Source organism: Vombatus ursinus, unplaced genomic scaffold (assembly GCF_900497805.2).
Source record: "Vombatus ursinus unplaced genomic scaffold, bare-nosed wombat genome assembly UNPS02004577.1, whole genome shotgun sequence".
Lineage (NCBI taxonomy): Eukaryota > Metazoa > Chordata > Mammalia > Diprotodontia > Vombatidae > Vombatus > Vombatus ursinus.
Genome location: NW_020944355.1, coordinates 6428 through 29467, shown reverse-complemented (window position 1 = coordinate 29467; position 23040 = coordinate 6428). Strand labels below are relative to the sequence as shown.

The 23040-nt window shown below is 46.9% G+C and overlaps 1 protein-coding gene across 2 annotated transcripts; it reads left to right on the top strand.

The window, feature by feature from the left end:
* The first annotated feature begins 349 nt into the window (after positions 1 to 349).
* CSTF2 (cleavage stimulation factor subunit 2) lies at positions 350 to 22571 on the top strand. Of its 2 annotated transcripts, none has more exons than XM_027838147.1 (15): positions 350 to 500; positions 1970 to 2048; positions 2303 to 2472; positions 6108 to 6244; positions 6659 to 6778; positions 6898 to 7017; positions 8322 to 8439; positions 9226 to 9288; positions 11114 to 11173; positions 11763 to 11904; positions 12536 to 12708; positions 13221 to 13447; positions 18058 to 18153; positions 19229 to 19354; positions 22396 to 22571. In XM_027838147.1, the coding sequence occupies exons 1-14, from the start codon at positions 443 to 445 to the stop codon at positions 19349 to 19351; spliced, it is 1686 nt and encodes a 561-aa protein (XP_027693948.1). In that variant the 5' UTR covers positions 350 to 442; the 3' UTR covers positions 19352 to 19354; positions 22396 to 22571. The 2 variants fall into 2 exon arrangements, with proteins under 2 accessions (XP_027693948.1, XP_027693940.1); XM_027838139.1 differs by having other exon boundaries at positions 11114 to 11182.
* The last annotated feature ends 469 nt before the right edge of the window (positions 22572 to 23040 follow it).

Here is a 23040-nt window from a genome sequence, read left to right as displayed (position 1 = left end):
GGGCCGGGGGCGGTGCAGAGTGGGGCCGGGGAGCTAGACTAGGAGAGACAGCGGGGCAGGCTCGATGAAGGGAGGGCGGGAGGAAGGCGGGGCCGGGAGACAACGCGGGGTGCTCTGGGGTACTGGCCGCGAGCGCGGGCCCAGTCGCAGCGCGTAGGGCGCCTGGAAACCGGCAGGGCCTCTTTGCTGGGAATACTACGGTCGGCTTCAAGCGCGGTGGGGGTCTCTCCCGCCCTCCCCGGGCTGCTGCGGACAGGAGGGAGGGCTGGTGGCTGCTGTGGCCGCTGCTACTGCGGCCGCTGCTACTGCTGCTGTTCACGGCAGTACGCCCGCGAGGAACCGGGGGCCGCCCCTATGAAGGGGGCCGCCCCACGCGCATTGCGGAAGTGTGGGTAGGCGCAAGAGACACTTGGGCTCGCACCGGAAGCGGGCACTGAGGACGATGGCGGGTCTGGCAGTCCGGGACCCTGCGGTAGATCGATCACTGCGCTCCGTGTTCGGTGAGCGGCCCTCGCCGCAAGGGCTGGCCTGCGGGCTGCGCAGGAGGGGGGAAACTGCGCTAGGCCGGGCTGGGAGGCAGGCAGGCAGGAAGGAAGGAAGGGCAGGAAGGAAGGAAGGGCAGGACGGCGAGCCGCCGGGAGCAGACGGGGAAGGGAGTTGGGGGGAGGGGTGGCAGAGGGGAGGGTGGGTGTCGTGCGCTCGACCCTGGGAGCTTGCGGGCCCGGCTGGGGGGAGGCAAGGAGGGTGGGGGGAGGGCCGTGGGCGCTTGGAAGCCGGGCAGCTGGTGGTGCCGCGCACGTTTGAGTCAGTGCGCGTGCTCCCGGCAACCGGCAGCCACGGCTCCTCGAGCTCGAGCTTGGGTGTCTCGCGCCTCTTGGGCTTCCCTCCCTTTTCCTCACAGCTGCCTCCGACCCTGTCCCAGCCCTTCGGGCTCAGATCCCAGGCTGTCCCCTTCGGAGCGGTAAAGAGAGCCGGCTCCTGTGGGAGCCCGGCCGCTGGAGGAATGAATGAAGTTCCGGGCTGGGGGCCGGACTTGCAGGCGGCGGAGCGCTGGCTCGGCCTCGCCGAACAGGGCGCGAGTGGCGCCTCACAAAGCTCCTGCGGAAAGTTGCGCCGCCGGAAAAGATCGTCTCGCTCCCGCCGGGCGCGCAACAAAACCAGGACCAGGGCCTTGGCCTTGGCCTCCATAGCCCCTTACCCCGAATGGGACAGCCTGAGCCTGAGGAACAGCTTGGCGCTGGGGGTGGGGGCTGGGGCCGGGGCCTGGGCCTGGGCCGGGGCCTGGGCCTGGGCCGGCGCCGGCGAGTTTTGCTCTTCCGTTTGTGGTGGTGGCCAGGCAGCCTTTGAATATAATAGCCTCCAGCCTCATCCCCACCAAGGTGGGGGTGGGGGGGAAGGGGAAGGGTCCCCTGTCGTTCCCCCCCCACCCATCGCTCTTCCCCTCCTTGGGAAACTCATAGCTAGGGCGACTGTGGGGTGGGGACCGAGGGGGGATACAGGCACCCCGAGAAGGGCCCTTCTGGCTTTGTAAGACCGCCTGAGAATCCAGTTCCTGAATTTTCATGGGCACGTTTAGATTTTCCTGAGGGGGGAAAAATTCTCGAGCATCAGGTGAAGCTTAGGCTCTTGGGGGGGGGGGGCGACTCGAAAGAGGAATAAATGGAGGGGAATCCGCCGAGTGGTTCTGATGTTTGAAATCAAGGCCTACTTGTTATAAAAGTAGTCCAGGCAATAAAAGTAGTCCAGGCGAGAAATCAGTTGCTCCCTCTACCGTCTAACTTTATTTGATCGTTTGCACTGAATTGGTAGAAAGACGTAGAACATCATGGACCTAGGAACAGGTGTTTTCTCCCTGATTTCTAGAAATGCCATGGCATATGGAGGCCTCTAGATTCTAGTCACTTAATTTTTCCCTGAAATTGTCTACTGCAAACCTGGAATTTCATATTTCCTACCTTTTTCTCCTTAGTGGGCAACATTCCATATGAAGCTACAGAAGAACAGTTAAAGGATATCTTCTCTGAAGTTGGACCAGTTGTCAGTTTTAGGTAAGAGGCCCTTCTTTCCTAATGTTTCTCTAAGTTTCTTCTTAGGAACCTCCTAGAAATAGATTTTTACTAGTAATTCTCTAAACTGGATTCTAAGCAAAAAGTTAATCCTTCCAGATCCCTTGATAACATTTTAGTGGGGAAGACTTAAGGGGTTAGAATTAGAAAGTTCCATCCTAATGAAGAAGTGGGGACAAGACGTCTGTGTTGCATATGTAAAAAGTTGTGCTCCATTCTTCGATTCTCCCATTCAGGTTGGTATATGATCGAGAGACAGGGAAACCAAAGGGTTATGGCTTCTGTGAATATCAGGACCAAGAAACAGCCCTCAGTGCTATGAGGAACCTGAATGGCCGTGAGTTCAGTGGGAGAGCTCTTCGAGTAGACAACGCTGCTAGTGAGAAGAACAAGGAGGAACTAAAGAGTGAGTCCAGTCACAGAAGCCACGTTGTGGGTATCAAGAGGCAGTGGGCTTGAGGATACAAAGGATTCCCATTTTTGGAACATGGTGAAATATTCAGTTCCTCAGTATTCCCCAAGATAAAACGCTAGTTTTGTCAACAGAGATGATTAAAATGTTACATTTTAAGATTAGTTTGCCTTGAGATACACAAGTTACTGGGAGGCAAGGCTTGTACTTGAACTAAGGGAGTCATTAATGCTTACTACCCACAGTAGAGATAATTGGACATTTAGAATGTTGTGGTATTTCCATGCTGTCCCCTCAGGAATGACCATCCTCTAGAACTCTGTGACCTCGGTCCTGTTAAAAACAGCTGGGAAAGCTACATTATTAGAATTTATTCTAATGTGAGGTTATAGCTTTTTATTGATTTGTAAAATTGGCTAGCTAACCTTACTAAGATCAACAGATGGGAGGGAGAAAAATGCAAAGGTATTTGTTTTTATACTGCCCATCAGCAACTTCTATTTATTATAGAATCCACTGACAAAAGTTACTGTCACTTAAGAGTTCACAAACTTCAGTCTCATCCAATTTTTAATCATTACATACATAATCTCAAGGGGAAAAAATTATAGTACTAGAAATACTAACCATGGCTATGAGATAAGAAAAATAAATTGAGGAAATAAGCATAGGCAAAAAGAAAACAATCATGACGTTTTGTAGTTGATGTGATGATATACTTAACCCTAGAGAGTCGACTAAAAATTCATTGAAACAATGAATTGAACAAAATTGCAGGATATCAAATCCACCTAAGTCATTAACGTTCCTGGATATTACCACCAAAGCCCAGCAAGAAGAGATAAAGTTCACTTAAAATAACTTCAGAATACATAAAAATATTTGGCAGTCTCCCTATCAAAATACACGCAAGAACTATATGAATCCAACTATAAAATAGCACATGATGGACAAAGATATAAACAATAGGAGAAATGGTCACTTCTCATGGGCAGGCCAAGCCAATCAGATAAAAATGACAGTACCATTTAAATTAACTTGCTCAGTGCTATACCACTCAATCTGCCAAACGATTACTTTATAGAGCTACGAAAAAAGGAAAAAAATTATCTGGAGGAACAAAAGGCCAAAGAAAGTAATGAATAAAAGGAGGAAAGAAGAAGGCCTACCAGTATCAGATCTCAAACTAGACCTCAAAGCAGTAATCATCGAAACTAGTTAGTACTGTTTAAATAACGAGAGGTCAGTGGAACAGGTTAGCTATACAACATAGCGAAGAAAATGAACACAGTAGCCTAGTGTTCCATAAACCCAAAGCTCCCAGCTGCTGGAGTAATGGCTCACTACTTGACAAAAATTGCTAGGAAAGCTGGACTGCTGACTGGCAGAAATTAGAAATAGCCTAACACCTCACACCACATACTAAGATAAACTACAAATGGATATGTGAACCTAGATATCAAAGATGACATCATAAATACATTAGCAGAACAAGGAAGAAATTACCTTTCAAATCTGAATAGGGAAAGACTTTGTGACTAAACAAGGAATAGAAAGGGTCACAGAAGAGAAAAGTAGACAATTTTGATTATGCAAAATAAAAAAGGGTTTGTAAAAACGAATCCAGTGTAGCCAGGATTAAAAAGGAAACAAGCAAGAAAATGTTTGCAACAAGTTTCTGTGGTAAAGGCTTGACTTCCAGTATATATGAGGAACTTACTCAGATTTATGAGAATCAGCTATTCTCCAGTTGACAAATGGTCAAAAGCTGTGAACAGGCAGTTCTCCAGGGAAGAAATCCAAGTTATCTGTAACCATATGGAAAAAAAAGATGTTCCAAGTCACTAATAAGTTAGAGAAATTCAAATTAAAGAACTCTGAAATTCCATTTTACATTCCATCAGGTTGGCAAAATTGACAAAAGGGAAAATGACAGACATCAAAGGGGTTACAGCAAGAAATAGTCATATTGACACACTGGTCACACACTGGTGAACTAGTCCAACCATTCTGGAAGGCAGTTTGGAAGTATGGCCCAGAAGTTACTTAACTGCATTTGTTTGATCCAGTGATGCCACTACTATGCATATGACTCAAAGAGATCATAGAGAAAAAGGGCCCATGCTCGCACAAATATTTATAGCAGCTCGCTCTTTATTCGTTTATTTATTTATAGTATTTATTTATGTTTAATAATTTTTGTAATAAATAAATATATCAGATATTATAAATACAGTATATTGTAATAACTTATAACATTTATAGCGGTGACAACTAGAAATGAGGGGTGGAGGCTTGGGTGGGGAGAGCTCATCAATTGGGAATAGCTAAGCAAATTGTATATGAACGTATTTGAATACTGTTGTGTCTGAAGAAAGTTTCAGAGCCACCTAGAAAGATCTCTGTGAACCAGGAGAACAGTTTATACATTGTGAAAAAAAAAATGAAGGATTTTTAAGACTTAAGAACTCTGCTCAATGCAATAGCCAATGAATCTGCTAGAGCAGAGGAGTCAGACTCATGGGAGGAATTAAATTCAAATATAATTGTCAGACATTTAACAAAATAAAAGTACAGTACAACATAGGTGATGTTAATTTGTGATTTTCTGAGCCCCTAATGTGACCTTGCTATTTGAGTTTGACAGCACGGTTCCAGAAGACCAACGCTAAAGAATGCTACCCACCTCCTCACTTAGGGTGCATGTTCTAGGACACGGCCAGTGTGGGAATTTGTTTTGCTTGACTGTGCTTATTTGTTACAGCGGTTTTGCTTTTCTTTTTTTTTTTTTTTTTTTTTTTCCTGGGGGGGGGGGGGGGGGGGGAATACTTGACAATTGGGGGGAAAAGAAAGAAAAAAAAATTAAGAAAAAAGAAAACCATCTCTTCACAGCAAAACCTTTTCTCTCTACTTACATTGAGAACCACAAACCTGGAATGGAAATGGCTTTTCATTTAATACAGGGTGCATGTCTTCATTTAAGCCCCCACTAAAGAGAGTACACTTCCAACTGAGTGGATTGAATGGCTTCTTGGTCATGTTTCGAGCCCATCCCCTGTGAGTTCCATTAAGTCTTTCTGTTTCCTGGAGCGTTTTCCTCAGATCAGCCTTTTCCTTTCATAATTCTTTGCAGGAGGGTCATTGTACAGCTAATGGGGGATCCACCTGGTAATAAATAGGGCACTTGAAGTACCATTTCCAATGCTCTGGTTCATAAGCTTCTGGAATTTCTGCTAATTTCGCTTCACTGTTGGATGGATGTGTTCATTGATGTTATGCCATGGCAGTTGCTGCTGGAATCCTATCAACATAATATAGAATTTCAACAGCTTTAAAAATCTCTTGTCATCAAAATTCAGAAGCTTTGGTGATAACATTTGCTTCCCATAGTTTCCACTGTATCAGATAAAGAGGAGGGAGTGCATACTCCCTACATGCTGCAGGCTGGGAAAGCTATTGCCTTCATATGGTATCTGAACGTGGTGACCAGATGTGGCCTATGCAGGATTTATGAAACAATTTTACGTCTGAAACGATTTAAAGATGCAAATGTTAACAAGCAGCTCTGCATTTTGAAATGATTTGATTTGGGGTTTTGTTTTGAATTTTGTTGTATCCGTCCTGATTAGGCCTTGGCACCGGTGCCCCCATCATTGAATCTCCCTATGGAGACCCCGTCAGCCCTGAAGATGCTCCGGAATCCATTAGCAGAGCAGTTGCCAGTCTGCCACCAGAACAAATGTTTGAACTGATGAAGCAAATGAAGGTAGGGAATTTAAAACAGAAGCTGTCACATTGAAAGCACAATCCCAAATGTTAATAGAAGCTGCTTCCCCTGGTAGACGTGTGGCCACAGACAAGAGCGTCTGTGCTCTTTGCTTGGTTCCTTCAGGGTTTAGTATCACTGGTGTTCATCATTGGCATTCTCTTGCACCAGTGACCAAGAGGAACTAGTACTTGAGCTGTGGGGATCCTATAGAAAAATCTGATCCAGCTGTTAGAAAGGGGGGTAATGAAACAAGCCCTTGAAGGCCCCAAGTTGAGTGGGGTGCTTGCTGATGGCAGCGTGGAAGGCTTCCCAAGGTTTCATGGGCCCCTCAGATGTGTGGGCCAGGGCTCTTACTGCATTACTTCACTCAGAGGAACCAGGGGACCTGATCAGCTGTGTCTTTTTGCCCAGCTTTGTGTCCAGAATAGTCCCCAAGAAGCACGGAACATGCTGCTCCAAAACCCCCAGCTAGCCTATGCTTTGCTACAGGCCCAAGTAGTGATGAGAATCGTGGATCCAGAGATTGCACTGGTAAGTCCTTCTGGTTGCCTATGGAGGCGGCCTTCTTTGTGGTGGGAGGCAGGGCTTGGCAGATGATCTTGTTACACACACGGGCAGTTCTAGCACATGTGTTTATCTCTTTCCTGTAGAAAATTTTGCATCGTCAAGCAAGTATCCCGTCTTTGATTCAAGGTAACCCGCAGCCTGGCCAAGGGCCTAGTGCGCCAATGAACCAGCCGAATACTTCAGCCTCTCAACCACAGCCCTTGGTAGGGATTCACACATGAGCACTTCTGTCTGCTTTTGATTGGCTCCAATCTTCTGGGATGGCCTCACACTTGTCAGGAGGCCTCTTGCTGAGGGTGCATTTGGAAGGCTGGGGTGTAAGAGAGAAGGAAATTAAATAAAAAAGTGAAAACTCTTTTCAGGTTGTGGTGTGTACGTCTTCTGTGATGGCCTTACACTTGGCAGGAGGGGAGCAGTATAGAACCCTTCAGGTTTGAGGTGATTGAGTAGAAGAAATGAAATTGGGTGCCTTGAAAAAGGGCAGGCCCACTCTCCTCACTTGCTGCTCTTAACCTATTTTCCCTGGCCTCGTGTACAGCAGTAGTGAGGGCCTTCAAATGAGATCATATATTTTTTTTAAGGCAATTGGGGTTAAGTGACTTGCCCAGGGACACACACCTAGTGAGTGTCAAGTGTTAAGTGTCTGAGGCCGGATTTGAACTCAGGTCCTCGTGACTTCAGGACCAGTTCTCTATCCACCTAGCTGCCCCGAGATCAGATTTTTGAAGCACTTAGCATAGTCCCTGGCACCTAGTAGGCATTTCACAAATGCTCATTCCCTTTCCCTCTATGTGAAGAACTTGGATATGCAACTCAAGAGCGTGAGAAGTGGTCTTTTGGGGCAGCTAGGTGGCACAGTGGATAGAGTACCAGCTGTGGAGTCAGGAGGACCTGAGTTCAAATCCGGCCTCAGACACTTAACACTTAACTAGCTGTGTGACCCTGGGCATGTCACTTAACCCCGTTGCCTAGCAAAAAAAAAAAAAAAAAAACAGACCAATGAGAAGTGGTCTTTCAAACCTGAACTACACCACATCCACCTCAAATTCTCTCAGTAGACAGGAGTGAGAAGCTTTGCCTTCGTAAAGGCGTCACTGCTTTGGGGCTTCTCTGAATAGAGAGCCCCAGGAGCCCTGCCTTTTATTTCCCGTTGGTTGCCTAGCTCTCTGATGGGTATCAAGTAGAACAATGTGAGGATACCACAGCGCCCTGTGATTGATCAGGAGGAGGTGTCCAATCCCAGCCCTACTGAGTTTGGGACATCCTATTCTATTGTACAGAGCCCCTACACCCCCCCCCCCCTTTCCCTGAGAAGCCCAGAGGGCTGTAGCCATGGCTTTTCTGTTTCTGTGCCCTGTGGGAAGGCATACCATCTGGACGGGGATGGGGTGGGGGGATGATTAGAGTGAGTAGTTTGAAGGGAATTTAGGGTGGCCGTCATCAACTAGTGTATCTATTAAATCCCCACAGGGACATGGGACAGGCTCTGATTTCTTCTCTTGTTCAGGGTGGGATGCATGTGAATGGAGCCCCTCCTCTGATGCAGCCACCTCTGCCAGGTGGCGTTCCCGCACAAGGGGCAATGTCCACTGCAGGACCTGGCCCTGGCCCGTTGGCTCCTGGAGGTGAGCTATGCTTCACATTCTCACACTTGCAAGATCTTTAAACGCAGTCCTGTGGCAATTTATTCATTGCATAGGAGAGCTAAGGCTCAATGAGATCATCCGTGAAAAGTGCTTGGCACGTCTGAGGGTGCTATGGAGATGTGACCTGTTGCGAATGTTGTTGTTTAGTTACTTTTGGTCACGTCCAACTCTCCGCGGCCCCGTTTGGGATAACTAGATACAATAGACATTGCTTGATTCTCTTTCTGAAAAAGATGGGGTGAAATAGTCCAAGTGAATGCTTTGAACGTAGTAGGGAAAGGAGCGAGGCCTTGAGCACATACTTAGTCCTGGTCTCTGATCTCTTTTGCCTGTGGTTTGATGGAGTGCTGTGGGGCATTGAGATGTTAAAGGCAGAGAGAAGTGAAGGCCACTGCCCTGTCATTTGCCTTTCGTGACATGGCCAGGACTTGAGAAGACCTTGGCCACAGTTCACCTTCCCAGCAGCAATGCATAAAGCCCAAGGCCCACTTCTTCCATTTGTCTAGCCGCAGAGCAGCAGGCACATGGCATGGGGCAGAAGCCCCCTGTGAAAAGGTGGCAGATCTCAGTTGAGGTGTTTCCAGTCTCAGAAGGCACTCAATTCTTTGTGCAGGGACTAAGTGCAGTGGCTTTTTTGAGGGGAAGGGGGCCGGAATGGGGGTTGTGAACTTCCTTTTGTGGGATTATGATTCTGTGGAAGGAGGAAGCGATTTGTGGATTTCTTTGTTGTCCTAAGTTACGGTTCCCTTGGCCTTTGTCTTCCAGGTGGAATGCAGTCCAAGGTTGGAATGCCAGGTGGTGGGCCAGTATCCTTAGACCGGGGGCAAGGTAGGTAGATTGTATTGTCTGTCTTAACACGGGTTACTTACTTCCTCCAGACTCTTCATCTAGTAAGGTAAAGCCCAATCGCACAAGTGTCAGTGATGAAGCTAAGCGACACCGTATTACACTTTTTTCTGATGGGTTTGTAGTCATGCTGGCACGTACTCTTTCCGTCTCTCTGTGTTACTAGTGCTGGCTGTTGAGTGGGCAGAGGGAAGAGTGGGCTCACAGTATGGAGCCAGGGTGCGTAAAATGACGGTGGTTTAAAAGCCTGGTCAGGGCTCTGGGGAGAGCACAGGCCAGTGAAGCCTACACGTCTTGGGCTGTTGTACCATGATGGGGGCAGCGGCAGCAGCGTTGTCCTTGTCATTGTGCACGGACTCTTGGTCACAATAGCAACAGCAACCCCAGACTTTCTGCCTTCTGTCTCCACGTGGCCAGATCCTAAAAGCAAAGAAAATGTAGTTCATTTGCAGCGAGAGCCAGGAAGAACAATGATTCGGTAGCTTCGACCTCTATTTTCCCCCAAATAGCCCTCAGAAGTCTTTAGCATTTTCTGAGTCTGAGGGACCAAGCCCCTCCCCGTGAGGGTGCAGAGCAAAAGTGACGAGCAAGGAAGACCTGCAGACAAGGCAAGGCCTTGGGGCAGACTACTCTACCCTCCTTCTCATTTCGAGCTGGTGCACTGGGGAAGGTTCCAGAAATGACAGAACCAATGATTCACTCCACAGATGACTGACAGCAATCAAACAACGTCCTATACCTTCGTCCTGCCTTTTCCCTCAGGGTCCATGTGCTTTGAGTGTAGGTGGCTAGGGACTTGGTGTGCCACCTAGCTAGCCCCAGAAGAGAAAGGTGAGGGGCTTCTTTCCCGCCTTCCACCCATTGGTTACGCCACCTTTGTGTTTGAAAATTGCTCTATAGGGAGAGTGGAGAAATAGGGTTCTGAACCTGATGCTCTTGGAGCTCCTTGGTAGCAGTTCTTACACGCCTATAGAGGGCGCAGGAGTCAGGCTCCCCCCTTGCCTTGCCCAGTGTCGTCTGTCCTAGGATTCTTGCTGCTTGTGCATCCATGCATGCAATGGTGGTAGGAGACAGGGAGACATCCTGAGAGCTTGGCATCTCCCTGCCTTCAGTGCTTTTGCAGTTGTACTGTTGGTGTTTGTGTGCATGGATGCAGAAGCCCCTCCTCCTTGGGCTTTGCTCATCATCTCCAAAGGGCTTCTTTCTTCTTCTGAGACTCAGTCACTGTGGCTCCATCTGATACTTGCTTTGGTGTCGGTCTCTTTGGTGTTTCAGATGTAGCTTTGCTTGTGCTACCCTTTGTGCTTTGGGGCCTTCCCTCAATCAGTCCTGCCTTCCAGACACGCTCTTCTCTAGCTGCCATGTTTTGCTTGTGAACATGCAGCCATATTATTGGATAACAACTATCTGTTTGCTAGCTCAAACACACAGGAATGTTTTTAGGAAGAAAGTAGATTGTAGCAGAAGTAACGATTGAAGGAGGCTAGAATTGCTTCCTTAGTCAGATTTGGGCAGCAGGCTCGATTCGTTTCATTTTGATATTCTGGTCACACACAACTTCTGGGAATACACCTTCCCAAAGTCAAACTGTGGTTCAGGCACACATGCAAAGAAACTAACATAGGCCAAGGAGACTTGGCAACCTTGGGGCAAACTACCGACCTAGGAATGGTTTTGAGCTTTGGTGAGCATGTGTACAAATCTCCAGACATGGGTATGTGTGTACGGGTGTGCGGGGTGGGGGGGGGTGTGCAAGCCATTCACGTCTCTGCTCTTTTTCCTTTTCTTTAACTTGCTGCTCACCCAGGGACCCTACAGCACTCGCCCGTGGCACCCGCCGGGCCTGCACCAATTGAGCGAGTTCAAGGTACCCACGGTAACTGCAGGTTTCCTGTGCTTGTGGTGTTTAGGGTGGGGCATGAGAGGAGGAGAGCTGTCTGGCAGTGAGCTTCATGTTGAGACCCCCAAAAAGTGATATTTTGGCTTTGCTTTTCTTTGGGGGGGGGGGCACAAGCCTGAGATTGCCCTTTATTGGAGGCTTGGTGTTCAGGAGGCTTGGATGGAATAACAGCAGTCTATAGGATGGCAAGCAGTCTTTCCCTAGCTAAGAGGTCCTTGTAGGCACAGCAGTGTTCATGTGTGCCAAGGCAGGAGCTGCCTTTTGTGACTGGTTATTGGGCTAAGATAGGAATTCTAAGCAAAACAAAGAAGGATCCCTTTCTACAAACAAGGGCAGAGGGCCTAGTTGGCAATTCCCTGTACACTGTTGCTGCGGCACAGACCCTGCTCACTCCCTGCTTTCTGTTCTTGAATTTCAGGAGTGTTCTTTTGGGATGAGGAGTTTTCCAGACCTCTAGGGTGTCAGAGTTATGTTGACTGTGGTGCATAGAGTTATTACTCTGAGGGTCCTTCCTTGGTTTTTCACTTCGCTAATTCCCCATTTGTTTCCCTGGCAGTGCCAATGCCAGACCCCAGAGCCCCTATGCAACGTGGACCTATGCCTGCTGGTGGCCCACCTCCCCGAGGTCTTTTAGGGGATGCTCCAAATGACCCACGTGGAGGGACCTTGCTCTCAGTCACTGGAGAAGTAGAACCCAGGTAAGCAAGCACAAACCAAGAAGGATGAGCTATAACTAATTCACGCCCCCCCTATTGGGGTCAAAGACTTTCCGTGTCAGTCGTGCTCCCTGCCAAAAAAAAAGTGAACTATTCTTGGGTGCTGTCTAGGACTGAGTGCACCATGGAACAGAACTGCAGATTGCAGGTGGTACATCAGCCTAGCCTGACTGTGGCTATTGTTTCCTCAGCAATCTTACATTAACGCCCAACATTGGAAAGTCAAGCATCTCGACGGAGAGATACGCAGTATCTACAACGTATACGTGTATATATGTAACACAAAGCCACAGTATGTTATGGTATGATGCAGCTGCCCATCAGAGAAATGTGCTGCCGTTTGAAGAACATGCCTCCTCTCGTACCGTGTCTGCCGAGGAGGACAACATTACTCGGATGGCCGTATGTGGCTGGTTTCCTGCCATAATTCTGGCAGTGCACAAGTTGGCTGTGTAGAGCTGCTGAGGGGTAATTTAGTTGTCCAATAACAATGATCTTTCTCCTGCCAGCATATAGAGTTAAGCTTTGGTGTCAGGTTTGTGTCTAATCTTTGCCTCTTGACTCTTTCCTGGCTGACTCCTTTTTTTCCGCTCTTCCCTCTTTCCATCTGCAGAGGTTACCTGGGGCCACCCCATCAGGGTCCTCCCATGCATCATGTCCCTGGCCATGACAGTCGTGGCCCTCCCCACGAAATGAGGGGAGGGCCATTGGGAGAGCCTCGACCATTAATGGGAGAGCCCAGAGGATCCATGCTGGATCAGAGGGGTCCACCCATGGATGGCAGAGGTAAGGGGAGATCATTACATGGAGTTGGCCATGGTAATTTTTGTCACTTGTGAGCCAGGGGTCAGGGGTTTTGTTTTTAAAAGAAAATAGAGAAGGGGGAAGAAAGCCTCACATGGTAGGAAAGAAAAGAGTATGCAGCCATCTTGACTTTCAGTAAAACACCTTCCTCCTCTCAGAGGAGAGATAGATGCTTAGCAAAGAATGTAACCGGGCAAGCATTGGTCGTCGGGCACGGCCATTGTGTCAGGAAAGGGGTATTGGTAAGTGACAATGATGTTTGGGGCAGGCGGGGGGAGGCAACAATCAGACAATTATTAAAAAGAAATGAAGCCGGAAGAATAGAGACTAATCGGCTAGGAGTGTGTGACATATACAACAGATGGGACATCTTGAAGCTGAGTTATTTTGGGATTTCATTCATTCCCTGGATGTTCATTTGTCCAAGCAGTAAGTCTCAAGCAGCTGTCTGTCTTCGAATTGCTGGCTGTGGCTCTGCTTAACTCTTCCCACAGGTGGAAGAGATCCCCGAGGGATGGATGCCAGAGCCATGGAGGCCAGAGCCATGGAGGCCAGGGGGATGGAGGCCCGAAGCTTAGAATCAAGGGCCATGGAGGCTAGGGGCATGGATGCAAGAGGAATGGAAGCACGAGGTCCTGGCCCCAGAGGTCCAATGCCTGGGGGCCTCCAGGGACCTGGGCCAATCAACATGGGATCAGGGGGCCCGCAGGGTCCCAGGCAGGTATGCGTATCCCCTCTTCCTCTCCTAGTAATTCTGGGCTAATTGACCACTCGTTGCTGTCTCAGGTTCTTAGGAAGGGGAGGCACTGTGTGGGAGATTCTAATTCAGGTGTGTTTTGCGCTGGTGCTTTTTGGCCACCACAGCTGTATCCTGGAGACTAAGGGTCTCCTGCTGGGCCACTCTGGCTATTGTATTCAGAGCCAAGACTGGAATTTTAGGATTCGAGGAGGAGGAAGGTAGTGGGAGAAATGTGACCAGTGAACAAGCAGCTGACAGGTTCCTGTGTATAACTTGTGGCGGTCCATAGCCCGAATGAATGTGCAGGGCGTTGGGTCACAGGAGTGGTTCCTTAATGTACCCATATCAGAACCTCCTGATCTTGGCTTCCTTCCTTAAATAGAAACTGAACTTGCTTGGGACTACTTCCTACTCAGTGAGCTCCTGCCTCCAAGCCTCCAGTAGGAGTTCTTGGCCATTGATTCGCCTTTACTTTGCCTCCCTTGATCATCATAGCATGTACCCCATTTTTCTGGTTCTTTTTTCACTTTGCATTATTCTAGAAAGGTCTTTTTGGTCCATCTTGATCACTTTATAGTGTTTCATTGCACATTTACCAAGCAGTGTTTAACTATTCCCAATTTCTCAGGAATTGCCCTCTTTGTTTCTGTCCTCATGTACAGAGGAAGAGACCTGAGTTCTCAACTCTGTCACCGCAGGCAAGGCCGTCAACCTCTCTGGGCCCTAGGCAATTCTCTTAAGACTGTAATAGGGCGGGGCAGCTAGTTGGCACAATGGATAAAGCTCCAGACTTCAAATCAGGAGGACCTCAGTTCAAATCTGGCCTCAGCCACTTGAAACTAGCTGTGGGATCCTGGGCAGGTCACTTAACCTAGATTGTCTCACCAATAAAGAAAAAAAAAGAAAAGAAGACTCTTACAGGGAAGGTGACAGCCTGCCCACTTTCCCCTCATCTTTGTTTATTCTGCCTTTCCCCTTCTGCTCTCTCCTCTCCCTCTTTCTCCCTTTCTGAGGAAGGTATCTGCCTTTCTCTCCCTTGGGGGTGGGGAGAGCTGTCTTTTCTTCCCTCCCTCCCAGTTCCATCCCCTCTCCTCATCGTTGCCTGCTTCTGCCCTTTCCTTTCCCCTCTGTCGATGGGCCAGAACCTGCAGCAGAATTAATGCTTTTATGATATATTGTGTTCGGTTTGGGAGTCCCTATTTTTTAGCATGATAATGAGATGAGCTGAACATTTCTTTTCCTGTAAATTAGAGTTTGCCTTCAACCTCTGTAGCCCTCTGCCCTTGATTTCCCCCCCACCCCCAACTATGGGTAAGTAACCCTCAGTAGAAAAAAAAATTCTCCACCCAAGCTCTATGGATTTTTTAGCGTCTCTGTTAATGAGTCTCCTGAGGAAAGAAGTTTAAGCTAGCAGCAAGAGTAGCACAGTATTCAGAAATCTATTTCTGCCCTTCTTTTGCTTTTATGCTGTGGATAATTAAAAGTGATTTCTTGGTTTCTCTTCACCAATGAATGAGCTAAAGTTAATAATCATAAAAGTAGATGAAAATAAAATTTAAAATTAGCAGAAGTTTAAATCATCAAATTAACAAAAGCTTAGATCAGAATTTAAATTTGGGAGGGGCTCAGTGAAATCCACTTTGACTAGAGAGCCCAAGTCTAGACGAAGGGCTGGTCAAATGAAGACTGACCTCTGCCGGCAAACTCTTGGGCCTCCCTAAAGTGCCCATGGTGCGTCAGCTGCAAAGAGGAGCTCTCTGTGCTCATCTAAGACACCCTGGCAAGGCGAGGTTGGGGTAAGTGCCCGGTGGGATTCCACCTTGGGTTGGGGGGCTCAATGCAAAGGAGTGACCCAGTAGTAGTCATCTGTTGTCTAGCAGCAAGCAATGATGACTGTCCATCCGAACAGGCTGCCCTGCGTGGGAGCTCCCTTTCACAGCCCTCCTCTCCCTAGGGAGCCAGGAGCAGGAGCTTAAAAGCAGTGGCTTACTTCAGGTTCCTGGGGTTCCTGAAGGTAGAGGTGACCAGAACTTTGACCTTCAGAACAATGGGTTGTTATTGGACTTCGTTCTGGTCTTTTTACAGGGGACTGGTACTGTTTGGCTTTGCCAACGAAAATGCATATGAGGCTGTCATTTCTAGGAAGGGTGGGGAAAGGGGGGTGTATAGGGCCTTTGGTAAAAAGCTGCCTATTTCTGACTCGGCAGGAATCCCAGCCCTAGGGGGAGCCAGAGCCCTGGAGGTTTTTTTCTCTTTATTTAAAGTTTCCTTGGCAGGTATTACAACTTAGCCTCCAGAACACACACTATCTGTCTGCTATCAGTTCTAGCTTCCATCACAGGTATTGCTACATTTCCTAAAGAGTAGGCACTGTCTGTCTTTCTGTCTGGCATCTGTGCTTACCTTCAATGGCACGTGTTACTACTTTTCCTTCAGAACACACCCTGAGTACATATGCCATCCTCTGCAGAAGGGGTGACTTTTGCTTCCTTGTCGCCTATGCTCAGTCCTTCCGTTGCTTTTTCTGGTTTCATTACAATAGCTAGCATTTCTGGTACCATATTGGAGAGTAATGGTCATCACAGACATCCTTGCTTCACCCCTAGATCTTATTCAAAAGTGTTCATGCCCATTACAGAGAATGCTTGCTCTTGGACTTTTAGATACATGCTGCTTAAGGAAAGCCGCTGTTGATTTCCTGTGCTTTCTAATGGTTTTAATTGGAATGGATGTTGTATTTTTCAAAAGCCTTTGTGTTGTTTCTGTTCTTGACGTGGCCAGCTGTGCTTATGGTTTTCCTAATATTGAGCCAGCCCTGCATTCCTGGTAATAAATTGAACCTAGTCATAGTATATATGATCTTTGTGATATATTGCTGTAATGTCTTTGCTCATATTTAGTTAGCATTTTTGCTTCAATATTCATTAGGGAAATTGGTCTAGAGTTTTCTTTCACTGGTTTTGTTCTGCCTGGTTTAGGTATCGAAACGATATTTGTGTCATAGAATTTGGTGGGACTCCTTTTATCTATTTTTCCAAGCCGTTTCTATAATATTGAAATTAGTTGTTCTTTAAATGTTTGGTCCTAAGTTTCTTTTCCCTAGGGAGCTCGTTTGTGGGTTGGTCAATTTCTTTTTGTCAAAATAGGGTTATTTAAGGATTCTGTTTCCTCCTCTGTTAATCTGGGGGATTTTTTAGCTCCCATAGAAGGTGTTACTATCCTACAGAACACACACAGTTTTCTCTGTCTGTCATCAGTTCTGATTTCCATGACTGATGTTACTGTTTTTCCTGTCTGTGTGTCTATGTGTGTATATGGCAATCAGGAGTTCCTGCTTCCATGCTAGGTGTTACTGCTTTCCTACAGAACACACCCTGGGTCTACCATCGGAAGGCACATTTTGTTTCTTCGTTCCTTGCCCATGCTTATTCCTTCAATTCTTTTTTCTGGTCTTACAGCTGTAGCTAGCAGTTCCAGTACAATATTGAATAGTAATGGTGACTGCAGACATCCTTGCTTCCCTCCCCCCATGCCTCCCATCTTATTCAAAAGTGTTGTAGTTCATCCCCATTACAGACAATGCTCCTTCTTGGTTTTAGATACATACCAATTTCTATTTTAAGAAAAGCTCCATTTATTATGCTTTCTAGTGCTTTCACTAGGAGTGGGTATGGTACTTTGTCAAAATCTTTTTCTGAATCTAGTGAGATAGTCGTATGCTTTTTGTTGTTTTTGTTATTGAGATGGTCAGTTACGCTGATAAGTTTCCTAACAGTGAACCAGCCCCACATTTCTGGTATAAATTGAACCTGATCATCGCCTATGATCTTTGTGATATATTGTTGTAATCTTTTTGCTAGTATTTCATTTAAAATTTTTGCATCAATATTCATTAGGGAAATTGGTCTAGAGGTTTATTTCCCTGGTTTTAGTATCAAAACCATATTTGTGTCACAGAAGGAATTTGGTGGAACTCCTTTATCTGTTTTTTCGGCTTCTATAATGTTGGAATTAATTGTTGTTTAAATGTTTGATAAGATTCTTTTGTAAATTCATCTGGGTCTGGGGTTCTTTTTCTTTTTTTTTTTTTATTATGTAGATTTATCAACAATCACTTCCATATGCTTTTGAGTTTAAAATTTTTCTCCCCCTTCCTCCCCACTACCCTTCCCAAGACAGCACACAATCTGATACAGGCTGTACATATACCTTCCTATTAAACATATTTTCACATTAGTGATGTTGTAAGTAAGAATTAGAACCAATAGGAGGAACCACCAGAAAGAGGAAACAAAACTCAACAGAAGAAAAAAAAAATAGCAAATAGTATGCTTCAATCTGCATTCAAACTCCATAGTTCTTTCTTGGGATGTGGATAGCATTTTCCAACACGAGGCCTTTGAAGATGTCTTAGATCCTTATATTGCCGGGAAGGGTTAAGTCTATCAATGTTAGTCATCGCACAACGTGGCTGTTACTGTGTACACATTAATGGATGCCACACTTCCTTCTTGACACTGCTGATTTTGGTTGTCTGTAATTTGTGTCTCAGAAACTCATCGGGTCCTTCTCTCCTCTCTTTGGACACACAGGTCCCAGGCATGCAGGGATCTGGTCTGCAAGGTGGAGGTCAGCCTGGGGGATTCAGTCCTGGACAGAACCAAGTTACTCCACAGGATCATGAAAAGGTAAGTTTTAACTCTCTCCATTGATCCAGAGGCTTCCTGTCTATCTGCATGTGCGCAGAACGAGGCCGCTAGGTAACAGGGCCCTTGCATGCAGGATTTTCTGTGTCTATTCAATAGTGGTGTGGTGTTTTTGACTCAGGGGCCGGCCCATGGGCCTGGCCCTAGAGACTAAATAAGATTTATATGGTAGGCTCTTAGGCTGATCTGTGTAAGGTGGAAATAAGCTGAAAAGACCTTAGCCTACCTTGTACTCTTCCATCCTTCACCCCATCAAAATAGTAGCTGAGTTCCTGCTGTTGAGGCAGCTTGGTGGTACTATGGATCAAGTGTTGGCCTTGGATTGGGGAGACTTGATTCTCTTCTCAGACCTCTCTGGGCAAGTGACTTAATTGCCTTAGTTTCCTCAACTGTGAAATGAGGATCATCATAGCACCTGTCTCCCAGGGTTGTTGTAAGGACCAGATGAAGTCTTGTTTGTAAAGTCGTTGACAAACCACAAAGCACCATATAAATGCTAGCTATTATTATTAGATCTTTGTGGGAAACTCATGCATGACAGGAAAAATAGTGAACATTTCTATAGCCTGGGGGTTGACATGTAATCTTTCTTTTGATACCTGCTTGCCCTGCTTATTATTATCCTCCTTTTACAGATAAGGGAGGGGAAGTGACTGAGGTGGGCTCTGAGTCTTCCTGACCCAGTCCAGTGGGCTGTCCACCACACTGGGCTGCTTTGGGGAAAGAAGAGAGAGGGATTTGGAGAAAGGCATGCTGGATCTTGGCAACCAAGGGAATGCTCCTGCCTCTAGGCTCCTCATTTACCTGAGGGGCCTTTGGGCTCCTCTAGGCCTTGGTCTGGGCATGGTTTTATTTGCATGCAGGCTTCTCTGTTTACCTTTGCCCCACCACCTCCTTGTTGCCTGTTTCCTTTGTACAAAATGGACTTTCTTTTCCCATTTGACATCCTCTTCCCCCCACACACAATTCGGTGGACTTCGTAGGCAGATGATGGCGATGGGGATTTGCATAGCTGCCATTATTACAGTTCCCTAATTGTCTTCCTTTCTTTCCAAAGGCTGCTTTGATCATGCAAGTGCTCCAACTGACCGCAGACCAAATTGCTATGCTGCCTCCTGAGCAACGGCAGAGTATCCTGATTTTAAAGGAACAGATCCAAAAATCTACTGGCGCCCCTTAAATGGTGAGCAAACAGATGCCCAGCTGGGGAGGGCAGAGGGCTGGAGTACTCTGCTTGGGTTGCTTTCCTCCTCACCCAGAATGCTCGGCATGAGGACCTTTGCTTGTTTCTCCTGATCTCTACTCTGCTTCTGCAGGGCCAATCCAGCCCCTGGCGGGGGGGGGGGGAGATGGACGACGCGGGACGGGACGGGGACTGTAGGGCATTGGTCCATTGTTGAGAATTCTTGCTTCTGCGTAGTTAATCACCTCACATGTGCTGATACGTGGAGCATTTCGGTAAATGTCTATGTATCTTAGTAACCACTATATTTACTTCTGAAGCAAATTCTGTTGTAAGGAGAATAGAGCATGTAGCCAAGGAAGCAAGTGGTCAACAAAATCCACCATAAACTCTGACAGGTTTTAGCATGAGTTCTTCCAGGCTGACACATAGCTCCCCACACTCATCATCACCCTTCCTCCTTGTCATACTCATCTTCCAAATAAAGTCATCATGGCACACCTTGAAAGTGTCCTGGGTGTTGTCGGCTCCATTTTAAATTCTGATCTCTCCAACATCTTTGAGGTTGAGTAACTTAGTGGGTTTACTCTACCCTGCCAAGTTTCTCTGCTCTCTTGCCTCTTTCCTTCACTGTGAAGGTGACCTTGGGCTCTCAGAGGTGGGGGATGGGTCCCCCCCAAGCCAGAACAGCCTAGATCACAAGCACGGGCCTGGTCACCTCCACAGAGTTGTACTACCATTTAGAACTTCTTTGGGTCCCATCTCCCAGTTGGTACATCCTGGTGATAACATTCCTGGTATCAGCTGGTGATCTTATTGCACGGTGGGCTAGATCCCCACAGCAGTCAGTCTGCAGACATCTACTAAGCGTCTGCTATGTGCCAGGAACTGTGCTGAGTGCTGGGAATACAAAGAAAGGCAAAGAGACAGGTCCCACCCATCGAGTAGCCCACAAGCCAATGGGGGACACAACAAGCAAACAGCTGCGTACAAACAAGTTGTATAAATGGGCAATAATTGAGAGAGGGAAGGAACTCGAATTAAGAGGGCTTGGGGAAGGCTTTCTAGAGAAGGTGAGATTTTGGTTGAGACTTAAGGGAAGTCAGGGAGGGCAGCAGGTGGAGCTGAAGAGGGGGAGCATTTCAGGCTCAGGGGATGGCCAAGACAGGAGTGTCTAGTTCACGGAAAAGCCAGGAGGTCAGTGTGGCCGGGTGGGGGAGGGATCAGGTTATGAGGGACTTTGATTGTGTATTTGATGTTGGAGGTCACGGGGCCACTGGAGTTTAGTCAGTTGACAACATGGTTGGCCCTGTGCTTTAGGAAAATCAGATCTAGAATTACAGAATTTCAGAGCTGGGATGGGGCAGTCTAATTCTAGTTTTATAAGTAAGGAAATGTGCCCAAAACGATGCCAAAACTTCTGGGTGTCATGTGCTAGGCAACAGTTGGACCTGCTCCTAAATTCCTACTATACAGCACTCTACCCCTGGACATTAGTTATTGTTTTATTAACATGCAAACATCTTATCAAAATGCCCCAAATTTCAAATTTCTGCTTTTCACTAAAATGTGACTTCAGAGCAGTCCACCCCTCCCAGCAGCTGCCATTGCTAGGTGACCTCCCGTTTTCTTTTGCTGTGTCCATTCTAGTAACACCTTAGCTTTAAAAACAACAAAAACCTGGCTTTTTTCGCTCCATCGGTAAAGGCACAAACTACGAACTTAGGAGATTTGAATTGTTGTTCCCTAAGGAAATCTTGGAGATTTCCTCTCCTCCACTTTATCCTTTTGCCAGAGACAGCATGTCTACAGTGTGAAGAAAGATGGTGGATGGAGGTTTGGGGAGGAGGATTCCTTCAGCACCTCCTGGTTTTTGTAACATCATTCCCTTCAGGGCCTTGCTTGGTAGCAGCGGCCGGCGTGTGTGGGGCAGGGTTTTGCACAGAGGGAATCTGTGACCAAAGGCAGTGTCTGCTGCCAAACTTTGACCCAGCCAATTGTGAGCCATCACAATCACTGGGAAAAGTGAAGAGGCAGCTGCTGTGGTTGCTTCTGACCTGCGGCCCCTCTTCCTCCCTACTACAGGGGCTACGGCGCACATTTAAAATCCTACATGGGTTCAACTGCTGCTCCAGATTCTGGCCACTTACGTAGCAAGGCACTGTAGAAAAATGGCTCTGGCTCTGGAATCAGAAGATCTGCCTTTACCACTTACTATTTCCTTTGTAATAAGTGACCTTGGGCAAGTCACTTCACTTTGGCCTCCATTTACCTCATCTGTAACATGAGGGAATTGAACCTCTGAATTTCTTTCCACCTCAACAGCCATAACCCTATGTGCAAGCATATGGGGATCTTTGGAGACTGGGTTTGGATACCTCTGGGAGGCACCATGTGAGCATGGACTTTAGCAGACTTCTTCCAAAAAGTTTTCAGGCCTCTGGCCACCCTTCGAAGCATTGCAGTCAATATTTGATCTAAATCTTAGTTCATCATAGGCCACAGATGTGTTTACACTGTTTTCCTGCCCCAGGAAATGGATACTACTAAGTCTGGTTTGGGCCCGGGAGTGGGAGAAGAGCCTTACAAGCTGGCCTTCGATGAAAGGTTGCTCTGAGGAATGGCCTGGACCTAGCTCAGGATTCCAAAGATTGGGTGGGCCTGCATTTTCTGACACAGGCAGATCTTTCTTTCAAGATTTAAGTTATTAGGTAGCTTCTACTATAGTTAGATTAGATACTTACTGGGGGAAACAATCACAACTCTCTTTGTAACTGAAAAACCACAGGAAAAAAACTGGTTGGGGGCCTCAGCAGGTGGGTCCTGTATTCAGTGCTTCAGATGAATTGGCCTGGAGCTACCTCCCATAAGCTTCTGGAGGACTTTCCTCTGTTATTATACTTATTTGTGAGAGTATGCCTCCATCCTTGCAAATATCAGTTGGAAATTGGCAGGGAGGCAGCAGACTGAGCTCCTTGTGATCTGGTGTGGTCCCAGGGCCTTTTCCTCACTAATGGATTCTCCCCAACTTGTTATTGTAGGTTTACAGAATGCTCGAGAGAAATCCTACATGCCTAATTTCATAATATGGAGAAGGATCCAGGATCAAAAGTTTCTGTATCCCAACACTTGAATGACCTGAAATAAATGGTGGGCAGAATATATCTGACGCCTCCACCGGGAGTAAAATCTACTTATCCTCATTGTCGGGTTTTGGGTTGGGGGGGGGGGGGGGGGGGGGGGAGGGGGGGGGGGGGGGAAATGTGTGTGTGTGTGTTTAGTTTGTATATTTTATGTGAATTAAAAATAAATTTTCCCCAGGACTTGAGTGTGCCCCAAATCAAGATTGTGTTAGGTCCTTTTTGCTGGGGAAGTTAGTTGTTGCTTTTGCTTCAATTGCAAGCTATGGGACAAGTTGTTAGACTATGGCTTCTTCTGTTGTCCCTGAGCTATGTTCCCCAGCTGTGTCTTTTGTATGTCAGTGATTAATTGAACAAACATTTATTAAGTGCTACTGTATGCAAGGCATTGTGCATTGTGTCTTTTACTCTTCTTGATGGTCAATTATCAGCTGTATGGTTTTCCAAAACCGGCTTTTTGTGTTCACTTTGTGTCTAGCCAAAATAACAAGGATGTGTCTTTTTGAAAACTGAGAATGTTGACAATGTGCCACTTTGTATCTAATA